Genomic DNA, 17,693 nt, shown 5'->3' on the forward strand with positions numbered 1-17,693 from the left:
CCGCATTTTACCCGCTACCCGCATCGATCGCGAATTCCTACCCGCAAATCGTGACGATGTGCGGATAACTGCGGGTATACCCTCGGGTATACCCGCAACCGCGCTCAGCTCTACTAATGGTTAACCTAATGTCCTGGGCCGACTTCACAGGGAACTATGCCAACGTTTATCTTGAAGCGTCTGAGGAAATCCCAGGGAAAATATCCACAGCCGGCGCCGAGATTCGAACCCGGGTCACTTCTCCTCGTATAGTCATTACTATTCGCCACTTCAACTGGCTGCTCGCCACCTAGCGGACCCCTGTACAAGCACTCAATGAATGATAGTAACAGCAGCCAGCCGACATGTTTCGTGGTGACCCAAAACGATGCCCAAACTTTCCTTCCTATACGATGGAGTTTCCCCGCTTCCAGAACTAAAAGAACAACAAGCACTGCCCGGTTCCGCACTGCTAAAATGCTGCCAAGAAGAACAACCAAGCGCGGGGTATTATCCAGTATGGCTGGTACGTGCACAGGGGTGGCATCCAATGTATTCCTCCGTAGGCGAAAGCGTGCTGGTCGAACGCAATGCATCCTGAACAGGTCCTGGTCGCACGTCACAGCAAACGTCAAGGCGCACGTGACCTTAAAGATGGCGGCGCCCGTGATTGACGGCCAAACCGTATGTAAACAATGCGGTTGTTGTTTCTGGACGACGTTTTGGATGTTTTTCGATCACGGGAATTATTTTTATCCGATAATCTTGCAGTAAAACGGGCAGTTTTGCACGCAAAGCCTCGTATTGTTGACTTCCAAAGATGTGATGACGACTGTGCGTTAAGACTTACCGAGCCGATGCCATGTACTTAAACTAAGAAGAAACGGGCTACCATGTTGCGGAAGAAGCACCGCATAGTTTACGCTGGCAAAATACGGTAATCTCTTGGTGTTATGACGGCGAAAATATGTCAGTTAGCGGCAAAAGGACATATAAACAAAGTCACATGACCTGAAAATGACGTTTTCTATGACGTGCGACCAGGACAAGATGGCAGTTTTGCCAAAAGCACCCGCTTGAGGGTAGTTACAACAATGGCGGGTTTGTGTCACCCCTGTGGGTACGTGTACAGATGGTGTCATCACCCTTTTTTTTTCCTCTGACGCACCCACGCTGGGTCCCACCCGCATCCGTAGAAAAGCGCGAGACGCGCTCCTAGCTTTCGTTTCCTCTGTGGTGCTGTCTGTCGCGAACGCTTTCCTTCTCTCTCCCTCCTAATTTCTTTATCTCTACGTTTCTAATTTCTCATTTCTTTTAATATCTGACCCTCTATCCTTTCTCGTTTACTCCCCCTTTCACGGAGGAGTGTCTGAGCAGGCAGTCCTCACTCCTCCTCCTCCTTAGAACATCATACCGCCTCCACTAACGCTTTTCTGACCTTACAGTGCCCGTGCGCCATTAAAACTCCAATCACTCTCATCATTTAACGCTTTTCGGTCAAAGGAGAATGAACGAAAAAAAAAGAAAAGAAGAAGAGAAATAGCCTCTACATCTGTAACAAGTGCTGTTTTTGCTTTGTGCTGAGCACCAACTACCCCTGCGCTGCAGTAAATCTTAAGCATACTTTATACATATTGCATGCATGCACCAATTCAGTTGCATCGATTTGAGCAATATTCGGGCGACTGATACCTATAATGCCTTATTAGACTCCTCTGGGAGAATGTAAAATGCCAGAGTAATGACATTACTCAGGGCAATGGCATTGGTTCTGCCTCGGTAACAGCAAAAATGTAATGAGTAATGGTAATGCATTACAAAAGAAAAGTAGTTTCCCCACCTCTGGTCCAGTTAAGATATCTAGAGTGTAGGTATATAGGTTTGAATATTTAGTCGAATGAGAGATAGTCACGGCGGGTGGGTACTGAGATAGTTGCTGCTACACTAAGATTTTACGCCAATTAACTTTCTTGCTAATTGAAACTGACACGGTCTCAATTGCAAGGTCGCACTTCACGGCGAGTGATTTCCGAGCTTTCGAATTGCACAGTTGAATTGAAAAGCCGTAAAGTCGCTCTCTTTCCTTCCTTTCCTTTCCCTTTTCTGCTTCTTTTTTCTCTTTTTCTCCTTCTTTCTTTTTTGCTTTTTTTTTTCTCTTTTGGGAATAGCAAGTCGGCCTTGGCCTGTCTGACCTTTCCCTCTTTCTTTATCTTTAATAAACATATCCCCCCCCCCGTAAAGTAAACGACATACATCTGCACTTGATGATATCAACGTTTGTATTTAGTCGTTTGTATTTGCGCGTTTATTAAAGTAGAAAGTAGATGTTGCTGAGCATGAAATTGTGGTATAATGGTAGGTCGCAGGTAAAGAAGGATGCGCGGGTTCAGTCCCAACTATATCCTTTCAAACTTGGACCAACTTCCTGCCTATACACGAGACACTGTTATAGATTCACCTCTTTCCCTTCTCGGTCGATAAATGGATGCCATTCGTCGCGCTATCGGAGGGCCACCTAGCGTTCAAAAAGAGACCTACCTCATTAGGGTCTGCGTTTTCAAAACTAATTGGCTTCTGCCACGAGCAGGATCTCCACTGCTTTGCCCAAAGGACACCAGGGGGCTCCTTCCAATTTGTAGTGGTCATCTTAATGTGCGCAATGTATCAGCCTAACTAACGTACGTGAGTACCTTGAAATCCTTCATGACACTTTGGAAGGCGTCCCCTACAGGATAGGGACACAACAGCTGTCTACTCCAAGTCATGAATGCGCACCCACGCACGCACGCACGCACGCACGCACGCACGCACGCACGCACGCACGCACGCACGCACGCACGCACGCACGCACGCACGCACGCACGCACGCACGCACGCACGCACGCACGCACGCACGCACGCACGCACACACGCACGCACGCACGCACGCACATACACACATACACACATACACACATACACACACACACACACACACACATACATACATACATACATACATACATACATACATACATACATACATACATACATACATACATACATACATACATACATACACACATACACACACACATAAATGGGATGATGTGGTGGGTCATTCTCCGCCGTTATGGCGGTACACTGCCCCATTGCGCTTGTGGAAGGGATGAGAAAGTGATGATGATGGAAAGGTGTCCTATTAGAGTTCGTCCATTAGTCCTGTGCTGGAGAGGAACTCGACAACAGCTCGTAGGCACACAACACATCAGATGTGAGGGTCCGACCATGGCCCGAGAATTTTGGCTAAGTCGAACTGGCGTTGATCGACGCGTTGGAGATCAGTTTCCATGAGGGCGCGCTCGCGATCGTACTCGCCGCAGACCAGGAGAACGTGATGGAGGTCACCACGCACACCACACTTGGAACAGAGGCTGGACGCGCCGACACCGAGGAGGTGTTTGAAGGCCGGTGTAAACGCCACATATTAAGTCTCATGCGGTGGAAGAGTGTGGCAAAGGAACGCGGCATTCGGCGAGGGAGAGTAAGGGGGGGATATGTTTAATGCAAAGTAAGAAAAAAGGGAAGGGAAGGGTTAGCCACGGTGTGGGCTTGCTATTCCCTAATGCTTTCAAGCAAACAGAAGAAAACAGCTGCTACAGCTGGGATACAGAAAATTATCAAAAAATACAGAAGGAACAGCTCCTTCACTAATCGTTGCGCATAGGACGCATCAGAGAATGCCCAGAAGTTTAGATTCCCGAAGGAATCGTGTCAGCGCAGACGTGACTTCAGCGTGCTGGGTAGGGCCAATAGCACCGCGAGGGAAAGCTCTCGGTAGCCTAGATGAGCAAGGCGGCGCCGGAGACTCGATCGGTGGTCTTCGTACCGCTGGCAGGCAATGAGAATGTGTGGCACATCGGCTTCTACGTTGCACGTTGGGCAAAGAGGTGATGGGTGCTGATTCATCTTAAATAGGAGGAGAGGAGTTCGGGCCACATTCAGCCGCAGCCGATGAAGCAGCGATTCCTCGATGCGCGGGATGCGGCCAGGCACAGCATATGTCATTAAAGGGTCAATGGATTTAAGGAAGGCATTGGTTCGTATAGCTTCCTGCTGAAAGAGCTGTGTGCGGTTGGCAGTGAAGCGGCGGATTTTCAGCTGGCACGTAGAGTGCGCAAGGGGAAAGACAGTTGGTTGCTCAGCGTCGTGGGCTTGCCGAGCAAGAGCGTCAGCACGATCATTGCCTGAAATTCCGACATGGCTCGGAATCCATTGGAACACCACTTCGTGTCCCAGTGATACAAGTTCAGAGTGCAGGGCGATGATCATGGTGTAGGTGTCACTGATGACTGCGGCAGAGTAAGAGGCCAGCGCCTCCAGAGCCACTTTACTGTCGGTGAGGACCGACCAGGCCCTGGGCGCACACGAGGAGACATGTCTCAAAGCGGCCAGTAGTGCAAATGCCTCGGCCTCAGCAGATGACATAAGAGGGAGCTTGAAGCCGTGTTCAGCTCCATCCTCTGGGATGCAGAAGGCAGCAGACGACCCAACTAGAGAGACTGAAGCATCGGTGTATATTTGGGTTCGATGCCGGTGGTGACTGTAGATGTGGAACAAGGTCAGTTGGCAGGCCACAACTGTTGGCACAACCTTCTTTTTCCTAAGGCCCGGAATTGACGTTCGTACAGTGGGGTAGTGAAGTGTCCACATGGGTGGCGCAAAGGAGGTCCGGGCGGAAGTTGAGGGGATGTTGCTTCGTAAACGGCAAATAGCTTGACCGAATGCAGATGCGGGATAACGTTGCGCAATGTCACAGAGCTGGGCAAGATGTCACGCAATGGGCTGGATGGCGGGCAAGATAACGTGTGTACGCGTGTAAGGCGACACTATCGCGAATAATAAGCACCGATGGCTCGCGTGCCTCCGCCAAAACAGAGAAGGTTTCCGTTGTCTTTGGCACTCCCAAACAGAGACGGAGACTTCTGGCTTGAATATTGAGCAGCTCCCGCTCGTGAGAGTTGGAGAGCCCATAAAGGACAGGCAGGCTGGCTATAGCGCATAACGCCAAGCAACAGGGAGCAGTGCACACGATGGAGGTCAGCACAGGACGGGCCCCATGTGGATCCACAGAGGTGCCGGAGCACATTACAGTAGATGCGGGCGCTAGCAGAAAGGGAGTTGATCTGCCGCGACCATGTCAGTCCCCTATCAATGATGATGCCTAGATACCGATAATGCGAGACGTAGTTCAGTCTAGAGCCAGCTAGCAGTAGGGGGTACTTGGTGAAGGAGCGACGCGTGAATGCCATAGCTACTGTCTTAGCCGGCGAGACCGACAACCCACGGTCAGCAAGATGCGCCACAAGAAGGTCTAAAGCATGTTGCAGACGACGCTGAATGGCATCACGGCGCGCTGCAGAGGTCCATATGCAAATGTCATCGGCATAGATCGTGATATTGGTATGCTTGGGCAGAAGAGAAGGGAGAGTAAGGGACAAGCTGGGGTCAATGGAGTACAGCGGAGAGTGGGTGGTGATGTCACGTTGCCATTGAGACTGCATCATGGGGCCAATCAGGCTTGAGACGAGGTAACGGCGATCCCCCCGAGACAAGATGATGGGGACACGCCGGGTGTACTGGTGCGCGCCTGCGGCTGTTCTATCTGCGTCCTCGTTTCCGCTGATGCCCACATGACCCGGGATCCACTGGAAGACGATAGAGTGACCCTGTGCGCTTGCTTTCTTGTATACTTGTAGAATTTCAATGACCACAGGACTGAGGAAGCCGCGAAGGTCCCACATTGCAGTGCAGATTTGGAATCTGTAAAAACGACCCATGAGCATGGCTGTCAGGGAAAAGAATACATTATAAGAGGCCGCGATATTCATAAGGAATTTCTGGTTCCTCCACCGGTCAGTTCCACGACGAGTTCTAACTCTTCTCCTTCACCACATGTACAGTACCTTTGCTATCTTGCAGAGGAGGCCAGGGCCATGTATTCAAGTTTGAGTTGCAGGTAACGTACAGGATGAGATACGAAAAGATAAGGTATCGTAGTAACATCACATCCTGACGTTTTCTACGCAGCCTCCCGCTAGTGCTCCAAAGTGTCATCTAAGACGGGGAGGTTGTTGTCAGCGCGATCGTCGCTGGAAGCAACGTATCGCATAGCACATGTTATTGCACTAAGTCAACTTATTTTGAATAACTGAATGCCAAACCGGACACTCGCAAGAGGAGAATGTCCACACACACCAAAATTCTGTCATGTTTTCTAGCGCTGACGTTCCAATCACGGAGGTAAGAAACTAAGGCAATGCCCTAAGCTCCTCTCCCAATGCAAGCGGGCGTGCTGTGACCCGCGCATGGCATTGTGGTTAGTTGCCCACACACATGACCCATAAACGTCACGGCAAGACGTCATCAAACATGGCGTCCTCCATGCACACGGCGTGTCTTACCTGAATAGAGAGACGAGCTGCGGCCGAATAACTTGTTTCCGCTTTCATAACATCTTTGGAGTTCGGAGTTATCACACCCGCGTTGAAACACAAAATAGACAAGCTCTGTCTGGAAGCGATGGATCACTAAATCGCTAGAAGACGTACGTACGTCATCGTGACATTGCCTGGCTTCTCTTCTGTTTTGCTGTGATTAATCACGCGGCAAATGTTGAAACACCCCATGACCTTAACTTCCAAGCCTCCGCGCAGACCGCCATAACGCCGAAACATGTGGGGATCATGTGACCGGGCAACTAGATGGGCGTGGTATTGCCAGGAGCGACCGCTAGAGGGGTCCCACGGCCCTCCGATCTTATAGCCCTCTCCTCCATGGTCCCAATCAAGGAAACCGCCATCTTGCTCGGCGAAGTTGGAGCGTGGCGGCGCTAGTGTCGACTTCGCTGGTAGGAGCGGTAGAGGGCTTCGCGCATGCGCGTTGCAGTGGTGGCGTCAATACCGGTATACTAAAACTCGCTAATGAGTGTATGTATGCAATTGAGCCGCTCACTGCTATGCTCTTGGCCGATGCCTCGAGGATATTTACCGAAAATGAGGTTCTTCGGTAGCCGTATCTGAATTATTCAGCTCGGGGATTTGCATGAAACATCCGGTATAGTTCTAAAGTGGAGTAATTTAAATTTCTCGATAAAGTGACGTTCTCTTCAAACCGGAAAACTTTCGTAGTCCTCCACTCACTTTTCAGGGCGACACCTTTTTGTGTCGTTTTGGAGAGCATTATATCGAATCTTTTTCCCGGATGAACCTAATCCATCAATCTTTTTATCGAGCAAATATGCCAGTCTGAAAAAAAGAAGTATTTCCCGTGCGTCATGCCTTGGAGCACGTAATGGATCGGAGCATCCAAACGCTAACTAAGGCAGCGATAAGGTTTTACAACCGACCGCTCAACCAGTGGAAAACCACCACTAATCAATAGTGTGGGCGCACAGGTAACAAGGCTTGAAGGCGAGTCCAAGATGGGGAGAAAAGTCCAATAGACGACATTAGTGAACTTTTACAAAGGGCGCACAACGATGAGGAAGCAAGAATACGTGACGTAATAATGAGAGCTGTGCCCCAGTGTTCGAAACTTGTCCCGCTTCGGGTGGTTTCCATAGCTTGGGTCGCCCATTCTGACGTCACATCGAGGATTCCAGGAAGGCACGAAGAGCGTTTTGCAACTGGTCAGGAAGCTTTTCTCTGTCTGGAAAGTCGCAGTTTGAAGTATAACCTTGGGAATATGTTTATTGAAAAAAGAGAGTGTAGGAACCCCTAGGCGACGACGAGACTTCACCGCGGCTCTTTTCCGGCTTCCACCAGCGGTATCTTCCCGAGCATCACACTCCCATACCGGTCGCGGTACGCCGCTGGCGACCGCACGGCCCCATCCGCATCGCCGTGCCAGTCCCAAGAGCCCTGCCCGCCTTGCCTTTCCATCAGGCTTCGATACATGATGCTAGCAGCCCATCTAGTTGCGGTCTGGAGGCACCGGGACCAACGTTCCACCGGGGACACGCACGGAGGCCACAGTGAGTTCTACTCCCGGTCTTCCCGAGCTTCACGATGGTTCTGCACGGCTCTTTCCTGGCAACAACACTACGAGCTCACCGCTCACGAGCCGGCCGCAGTTCTGTCGCCCCTCACTGGATAACTCCGGCCTACCTGCCTGCACTCCGCTTCGGTTCGCTAATGGAACCCGCCCTGCCAGCGCTCGTCCGCACCAGTCATTCCGCTGCTACTGCCCGTTCAGCACAAGACGCAAGCCCAGCCGTCCCTCTTCCACATGACGGCCTTCTTTCTCCTCTTCGCGTCCTGATGCGGACCTCAACCGCAAGATCTACACCTCCTCCGCGTCTGAGGGGGGGGGGGGGGTAGTGATGTGGCGGCCCGTGGACGACGATGAAGACGTGTCTTTGCTGCCGCGTACCATTGCGCATGCCAGCACCGTCCAAGCGTGAGGCCACGAACTTCTGCACGCGGGCACATTCCATCACCACCGGTCAGGGCTCGTGGCGGCGCTCCTGTGTCGCGTCCCCTGGACAAGAAGGAAGAACCTCCTCGACAGGAGCGACGCCACAGGAGCAAAGGTTAGCCAGGCCCAGGCCGACTTGCTATTCCTAAAAAAGAAAAAGGTTGGACCTTGGGTGGGGCGACGCTGGTGCTTCTGGACAAAAAACGCAGTTGAACTAAAGGTGCGATCGGAATAGTGGGTGCATGAAATACATGTAATCGGAATATTTCGTTTGGTCTTTTGGTCGGAAACCTTAGAAAACGAATTTAATCGGATTTTGCAGCCGGCTGCCAGCTGAATTCAGGCAACAGTGTGCGGGCCTACGTCACTGGAGTCTGTTATGAAGGCAGGCTGTCCGTCACAAAATGCGGTCTTCTAACTCGCCATCTGCTGCCGGAAATGCGGTTGGAAATGATGGCGCATGATGTACTTCGTTCCCTGACAAATGAAATCCGTGAAGCGGGGCCTTGTGCCGTGATCATGGATGAGACGACAGGCATCATTCGAGGAACAAGTGTCAATATGCTTCTGCGGCTTTTTTAGTACAGCAGACTCCAGAGCGAGAACCCATTTCACCATTTCTTGAAAGATATCCTACGCCGATTCAATCTTCCTATTGACAAGTGTCGTGGACAGTACTACGACGGTGCGGCAAACATGAAAGGGCAGCACAGTGGACTTCAAGCTCTGGTACGACAAGAGGAGCCTCGAGTAATATACGTGCACTGTGTAGCGCACGTTCTTAACTTAGTGCTTCAAGAAATGAGCCAGCCATTGGACATGTGTCGTGATTTCTTGGGCGTCATAACAGACGTGATAAACTTCGGCATGTCCTCGCCAAAGCACCTCCATGCGTTCCAAGAGTGTGGACAAGAAGGCGGAAACGCAAGCCTCCGAAAATTTTGCCCAACACGATGGACGCTCAAGGCTTCCTCCCTGCGATCAGTTGTTCAGAATTACAGCCGCCATTTCTTGATGAGATTGCATTACAGGAACGAAAAAGGACGGAGGGAAAACAAGTGGGTTCGCGAAGGTATTATCAAGATTCGAGACGGTTTCTTTTTTTTCTTTCTTTTTTTTAATGTTCAGAGCTCTTGACCCTCGTGTTCTCGAGACTATAGAGACCGTGAGCTCAGATTTACAGAAACCAGGATTGAGATTTGACCAAGCAGAACAAACGGTGGAAAATGTCAAAGGGAGTATTATTCAACTTAGGCACGGCTTCTCGCACTTCAAGAATGAAACGCAAACGGAGGCGAGCTCGACATTGAAGAGTCATGTGTTCCTGTTCCCAGGCAAAGAAAGGTGCTACGGCGATATGATGAGGGATCGGACGCTCACGCGTTCCGGTCAGCGGAAGGCACGTATCGACAGCGCTACTACGAGGTAGAAGACACCGTGCAATCATCGGTAGTTGATAGATATCCACCAGCTATGTGGCAGCATGTGGCACACATTCAGAGCAACCATGTATGGCATACACAGTGGCGTATCTAGAGCTACCTGCGCCCATGGCAACATGGTTAACACGATGTCCTTGGGGATGCGTTTTCGTGTGGTCCGCACTAGGTTTCACACTACAACCTCTCTAATAGCGGGTGCTTCAGATCATTTATGAATGTGCCAGGTTGAGTGCCCGACCTGGCACATTCACACCCGACCACATAATGGCGCCCCTGTTCACCTGGCGCCCATGGCACCTGTCCACACCTGCCACACCCTAGATACGCCACTGGGCATACATATCCAATTTTTACGGCGCAGATTTTGATGCGGGACGTCTTGCTTGAGTTACACCGGGACATGGCGATCGATATTGCTAAGCGTCGTTGCGTCGTGCCTTGAGAACATTTCAATATGTTGTAGAACTGTTCTCGGGCGATGACGGTAGCCATATAAGAGACCTTTTGTCCGCTTCTACCTTGCCCTCGTCCACAGTATCGACGCAACTTTGCTAACGTGGAACATGGAACGTGTGTGTTTTGCGCTACATTAATGACTATTCACGGAACTGTTACATCTGCTCGGGTTCTCATGCGTGACTTTCTCCCGTGTACTTTGTTGTGGTGCGGGTGCGTGCTTTCAAAAAGCTAGTGCACGCCCGTGATGTGAAACCCCGAGAATGTAGGCCATGAAATCCCAATTTTCAGTTCCATTTTTCTCAAAGCGACCTGCAGTCGAGGTCAACAACGAGATGCAGTCGACCCGCGATTTATGAACTTGTCGTTTTAGAAATTATCTCGCTTTATGAACGGTGCCCTCTGGGACGCATTCTAAATTTGGATTTATGAATCCCTCGATATATGAAGGATTTTTACAGCATCAGCTGGGAAGGGAATTGACCCACCCGAGATCGCGTAGTCGGCGTCCGCAGAAAACGTGCGTCACGTGACCCTCGCAGAGTGTCAGCCAGTGGCGTATCTAGGGTGTGGCAGGTGTGGACAGGTGCCATGGGCGCCAGGTGAACAGAGGCGCCATTATGTGGTCGAGTGTGAATGTGCCAGGTCGGGCACTCAACCTGGAACATTCATAAATGATCTAAAGCACCCGCCATTAGAGAGGTTGTAGTGTGAAACCTAGTGCGGACCACACGAAAACGCATCCCCAAGGACATCACGTTACCCATGTTGCCATGGGCGCAGGTAGCTCTAGATACGCCACTGGTGTCAGCGCAATGAAAGTGTGCGAGACGCATCGCGTAACGAAAATTCCCAATGCACTGAACTGCCATTTCTCTCTCTCTTCTAGCTGTACACTCTTAAAAATGAACTTCACCACATAGCACGCTCCTAGCCAACCATCACCCCGAATGACAACGTTCTCGCTCTAGATTTGTTGAAAACGGGAGGAGGAGCCTATTTTGTGCCGTGCATAATGAGCACAAAATAGGCTCCTCCTCCCGTTTTCAACAAATCAGGGGCGAGAACGTTGTCATTCGGGGTGATGGTTGGCTAGGAGCGTGCTATGTGGTGAAGTTCATTTCTAAGAGTGTAGGCAGATGAAACTTGGTACGCGCATTGGATATGCCCCTGGCTCTGGCCTCGTCAACCCCCATTGACGTGCTATGCTTATTGTGAACGGCACGCCGCTTTATGTAACATCCACAAAATCTTGGCCGTTAAGGGGTCCAAAAACACGATGCTGACATCGAAGGATACAAAATTTATTCCTCTGTTGACGTGCGTATCTCAATTTGCGTGGGAGCTAGCGTTCGAAATTTGGAAGCGGGTGACATTTTAAGGCCGGCAGGTATGGTGCGTTTTTCTCGCGTAACAGCTGAGCAGCTGCGAAATTTTGTACGCCGCAGCTGCTCGTAGCGCGTGATTCATTGCCTCAAAGCAGGTTTGATATTTCACGCAGCAGTCAGTTCACGGGCGTCCATAGCAACCAATCACTGTGCAGCAAGTCGCTTCTGGTTCCGTTCCAGCATCCTACTTCATTTTTAGCAATTGCCGCTCTTACAAAAAAGCTGGAAGAGCAACATCTCATGCGTAACAGCAATGTTAAGTGAACTACAGCTAGAACTGCTAGCAAAACGACGGCGGGTAGCTAAGCGGAAGCTCTTATTCCTTCTTTACCACCAGAACTTAAAAATTGACGCTAACGAATACATTACAAAAGCAGAACCCTGCAGCCATAGAACTGGTCATGACAAACGCATTAAACCATATAACGCACGTTTAGATATCTTTAAATATTCGTTTTTTCCAAGCACTATTGACCTCTGGAACGGACTGCCCCAATCACTCACCGACGTACAAAAGTTTACTGAGGCACTTTCCTATGCGATTGTATAGAAGCACCCCTCCAATTTCTTGTGGATTAGTTTTCTTACTGGCATCTGTTAATAGTGTTGATCACCTGTGTCATTCCTGTCATGTCTCCCCCCTGTAGCAGACCTTACTAGGGCTAACAGTACTGGAAATAAATAAATCTCCAAGTACAACAACTTTCGCTCGTGAGGAATTCATTTTGCCAAATGCAAATCAATTACAAAGGAACGCGCACAAAAATAACCACTTCAGGACGGCACAGGAAGGAGAGGAGAATGTTGCCAACACTTCGTAAAGCACATACGCCAAACCCGGCGTGCACGCAGCAGCGGGATTTCAGCCCCATGCGGTTTGACAGGGCGTATTTTTTCATGGTGCGTGACCATGCAGAGTTTTACGCAGCGCGATATTCACAGCAACACTCACCATGCGGGCCGGCCTTTAGAGCGTCAACTGAAAACGCGCGTCACGTGACCACCGCAGAGTGTAATCCAACCAGCAATACAAAGCACTGTAACTCGTACTCGTAAGATGAAACATTTGAGAAAAGAATAGGTTCATCCATCACGCCCAGTGTATGAAAACATGATTTGAAAGATAGGGAAGCGTGGAGGAACCGGATTGGCGAAGAGACCTCGCGCGCGGGGTGACATTGCGAAGGCTCCACCGGATAGACATCGCATGGTGATGAACATACCTGGGTAGTAATGAACTACTTATTCTGGTAATTTCAACATTATGTACTTTGTAATGTAATTTAATTACGTTTGGGCAGTAATTTTAATGACATTACTCATTACTTTTTACGAGAGAACAGAGTGTGTGTTCTGTGTTGTCGATTGGAAGAAAGAGAGTTGGGGACTGGCGAGTTAAACGAATTAGAACGGCCACTATGAACGGTGACACACTCAGTCGGCACGTGGAACGTCAGTTCCGTTCAACGAGCCAGTTGCGTTAGTTAGGGCACCCGCAAACAAACGTTCTTCAGGCTTCTGCGCTCAAAGCTCTTCTGACATTTCTGGACACCATCGGACTTCGATCGTTATTGTAAAGGGGCTCGTTATTTTATTCCCCCCATTCCACCAAGCACTGGGGTAGAGTATCGCCTGTTGCGATGAAACTCCCCACTCTCCAAGACCGAAAATAAAGTTGTTGTTGTTTCTTCAGGTCAACGGTTTGTAACCTTGGAGAATCATTGTTGGCGCTCCGGACAACCTTCCTGTACATTGTGTCATCTTCGTCTCTACATTGTGGAACGGTACGTCATACGTGGCACACTAGCCTGACACGTACACTCTTAAAAATGAACTTCACCGCATAGCACGCTCCTAGCCAACCATTATCTCGAATGATATCGTTATCTGCCCTGATTTGTTGAAAACGGGGGGCGTACGCCATTTCTGTGACACTTATGCTGTTCATAATTGTCACAGAAAAGGCGTACGCCCCGTGTTTTCAACAAATCAAGACAGATAACGATATCATTCGAGATAATGGTTGGCTAGGAGCGTGCTATGAGGTGAAGTTCATTTTTAAGAGTGTAGAAGAGACAAATATCATTCTAAAAACAGAGCTTCGCCGCATATAGCATGTTCTGCGCCAACCATTGCCACAAATGATAGGGTTATTATCGCCTCTGATTCGAGGAGAGAGGGGGGCGTACGCCTTTTTGTGGCAATTACTATAGTATATCCAAATTGCCACAAAAACGCGTACGCCTCCCTCTGTACTCGAATCAAAAGAGAGAACCCTATCATTCGCGACAACGGTTGGCGCACAGCATGCTATGCGGTGAAGTTCTGTTTTTAGAGTGTAGAAGTGTACAAGCTAAAGGTTGTTACTTTTAGCGTCCTCGATAAACTTGCTCCGGAATTGCCCCGAAACCACAGTGGTGCGTGGCGCTCTACACTGGCGGTGCCCTGGGCGGAGGCATTATCGAACATGAAACTGCACTGCACTGGTGGATCTGATGGATACTAGCATGCGCTACCTAGAGATCTGTGCTCGTTGTGACTCGTAGGCTGCGCGACCCGTAGCGAGAGGCACCTGGCGAGCGGCACCGATCGAATGCCATGCTGACGATGACTGTCTGCTGCTACTTGCCGCTTCCACCTTCCTCCGTGCTTCCGGCAATCGCGATGCTTCTTGGGATTGCATTCTGGCGCTCGGCCGATTTTCTTGGTGTGGGTTCGGGGCAACTCACTGAACGGGTGCACTCCTTTAATCGAGGACGTTCAGTGCGCACCAGTGCAGTTTATCGAGGATGGCAAGCCGCACCAGGTCGCACTGGGGCGCACCGGTGCAGTTCATCGAGGACGCTGTTTGTCAGCATACATTTTCCCGAATTTGGGGGAAGGCAAGTTTCGTCAACTTTTGTGTTTTTGTCCCTTGTGGCTTCTACAACACTCGGGAACATGTATGTCAATAGTGGTAAAGCAATGACTTTGTAATGTCCTTACTTTTTCGTAGTAATTGTAATGTAATTTCGTTACATGTCAATTGCAGTAATGCATAATGTAATTTAATTACGTTTTAGAGGTAATTTACCCAGGTATGGTTGTGAACCATTTCAACCATTCTATTAGAACAACATACACAGCTGGCGCTGAAATTCGCCTTACAATTGCGTACAACTCTTCCCTTCAATTTTTTGTAGGAACGTCAGGCGTTCATAAATCGAAGGTCGACTGCACTTCTGGCTAAAGCTTATGGCCATAACTACTCTGCTTACTACCACCTAGATAATTTATACACGAGCCTGCCCTCCCTTATACAGGGTGTTCAGAATTACGCTTTCACGAGCGCTACGCAAACACAGCGATGACAGGAAACCGGATGATAACTTTACGCTACTTGTGTAAGAAACAGGTACTGCTATCACTGTAAACTTTGTCACACCTTTAAAGGTGTGCGCTATGCACATTCAATCTGGTTGCGTAACATTGCATCTCCAGTATGATATTTTACAAAATTCGGAAAGCATTACTAAAGATCAAGTGTCAGTGCAAATCTTGCTTTTATTATGTCTTGGATATCGTTGGTACGAGCTAATGCATATATGCATCGCTATCGATAATCGAGCACGCGCAAGTGTCTACAATACTGGTGAACAATGTTGACATGTTGGAAGACTAAATTTTTGGAGGACAGACAACACTCGAGTAACGAAAATTTGTGCGAAACCGTGCTCCATTATGATGTTACCAAAATTACACCTAAAAAGGCGTCCGCCATGCACGCTATTACACCTTTAAAGGTGTGAAAAGATTTACCGTGTAATTATGTAGCACCTGTTTCTTACTCAATCAACAGAAAAAATAGCACCAGTTTTCTTTTGTTCGCCTATTTATAAAGTGCTAGTGAAAGCTTAATTTTGAACACCCTGCTTTCAATATATAAAAAAATCAAATTCGTGAAGTAACAGTAATACTACAAAAAGCGGTACGCACGTTGACAATGGTCAGGCATCTTTTTTTTTTTTCTGTCTCTCTCTCTCTCTCTCTCTTTTTTTGTGTGTGACTGATACCACACGCCTACAACGCACGCTGCTATAAATATTGCAAAACCCAATCGGAACCTCGAGATTTCCCTCGAGCCTTTAACTCCAAGTTCTTCCGGCAGGCTGCAGCACGAAACGGCCAGATCTGGAGGGAGAATCAAGGTATATCTAAACAGGTAGCGCAACTCCCATAGGCCCCTGTGTCTTCAGAATGACGCCATGATAGAGACGGTCACCGCCATCCATCCGTTGCGCGGACTACTACGATTGTAAATAAATGATGTCAGAAGAATGAATAATATGTAGTGCATAATTAGTCATGGCACGTTTACGTTCGCGGGCTTCGTTTGCGTTGTATTCCCTTTTCCTCACCCAGGCAACAATACCAGACGAGAACACAGAAATATATCAGAAATCATATCAGGTTTAATGAAACATATCAATTCGAAATACATACAGTTATCACAGATTTTGACAACTCTAAACAGAAGGGCATCGTGATGACCACAGAAATTAGAATGGTTCACTTAAGGTCCATTTCTCGCCTAGAGCACACGTAGTGATTAGACTTTTGCATTTATTCAATGAGTGGCCATTACAGGTCCGTTGCAACAAAACATGGTATCGTTGGTGCACAGCTGATTCCTGCTAATACTCACGCTATATCATGGCCGCTCGTTCCATGAATTTTTTTTTTTCGCGAGGCCAGCAACAAGGGTTGCATTGTATTCATCTGTTTACACGTGTTAATGTTGGTGTACAGCTCCGAGATGTGAACGTTGCTTCCTGTTTAACCCAAAAAGTGTACGAACTCTGTATTACAACGCACGGACACACGGCACGCGGATACAGAGATGCACAGATGAACACGCCCTCTGTGACACATGCGCCAAGGGGATTAAGCAAGGTCCACCTTCGTGGTGCCATGGGTTCCCGCCTCACGCACAGCATCAAGAAGACAAACTGAACATATTTTTGTGCGACTCTCGAAGATGCAATCGTATACGAGGAGAAGTTGACTGCGTGCCCAATTTCTCTTAGACTGTCATTAACATCACGCGTTCTGCCGCAAGGGAGTACCGTGTACCTGTACAGTTTACTGCTGTCGACGCTTAGTATGAGCAACTGTCGTCATGCCGAACGAAGAGCTCGTCGTTCAGGTCTTCCCTCGGGTTCAGGTCTCCCGCATACGGAAGGCTATTCAAAGGCATCTCTCCAGGCTTGCAAGAGACAGCTGGACAACTTTTACGCCATCTCCGCGGACGCCGCTGTCTCGAATATGGAGTGTTGTCAAGGGCCTATCTGCACCTGTCGTTCAGCGGAACCCCTTCAGGTCGTTGTCTGTGGCTACCGCGCGCTCGGAAGTCGAGACTGCGGATGAGTAGTCCGCTCCACTACAACGTCTGGGGGCGGTATTACCCTTGCGATGTGGCATCCCTGTAGCCCTCGAATCGTCGGAAGATCTAGCTCTTGATGTTCCTTTTTCGCTGACAGAGATGACGGCTGTCATCCGGAACTACCCTGCTCACACTTCTCCTGAACACGACCAAATTACGTACAAGACGCTTCAGAACCTTCCTTCGAGCGCTCATGAGATTCTTTTGTCCACTTATAACGGCAGTTGGCAGACTGGTACTGTCTCAAGCGATTGGAAGCTGGCATTGGTTATTCCGATTTTACAGCCTGGCAAGTCGCCACACAATCATGACGCGTTCCGACCAATAGCCCTCACTAGTTGTGTTGGGAAAACTATGGAGCGGATGGTGCACTCACGGCTGAACTGGTATCGCGAGTCTATTCGTTTTTTTTCCGGAAGTGATGGCTGGTTTTCGTCAAGGTCGGTCTGCGACGGACAACATCATCGACCTAGTGGCGGCGGTGCAACAGGCGAAGTCTGAAGGTCAGCTTACCGCCGCTGTCTTCCTTGACGTAAAGAAAGCTTACGA

At 49.2% G+C, this 17,693-nt stretch overlaps 1 protein-coding gene across 9 annotated transcripts in view; it reads left to right on the top strand.

Annotated features, from left to right (window-relative positions):
* The window catches only part of LOC135377295 (complexin-like), a 495,185-nt gene that overhangs the window by 120,212 nt on the left and 357,280 nt on the right, over positions 1-17,693 (top strand). For 4 of the 9 annotated variants that reach the window (XM_064609625.1, XM_064609626.1, XM_064609615.1 and 1 more), the window contains one exon: positions 13,416-13,506. The exons of the other annotated variants lie outside the window; for them this stretch is intronic. In XM_064609625.1, the coding sequence (XP_064465695.1) occupies positions 13,416-13,506 (91 nt within the window). The remainder of the gene's footprint in view (positions 1-13,415; positions 13,507-17,693) is intronic. 9 annotated transcript variants of the gene reach the window in all.

Source organism: Ornithodoros turicata, chromosome 1 (genome assembly GCF_037126465.1).
Source record: "Ornithodoros turicata isolate Travis chromosome 1, ASM3712646v1, whole genome shotgun sequence".
Lineage (NCBI taxonomy): Eukaryota > Metazoa > Arthropoda > Arachnida > Ixodida > Argasidae > Ornithodoros > Ornithodoros turicata.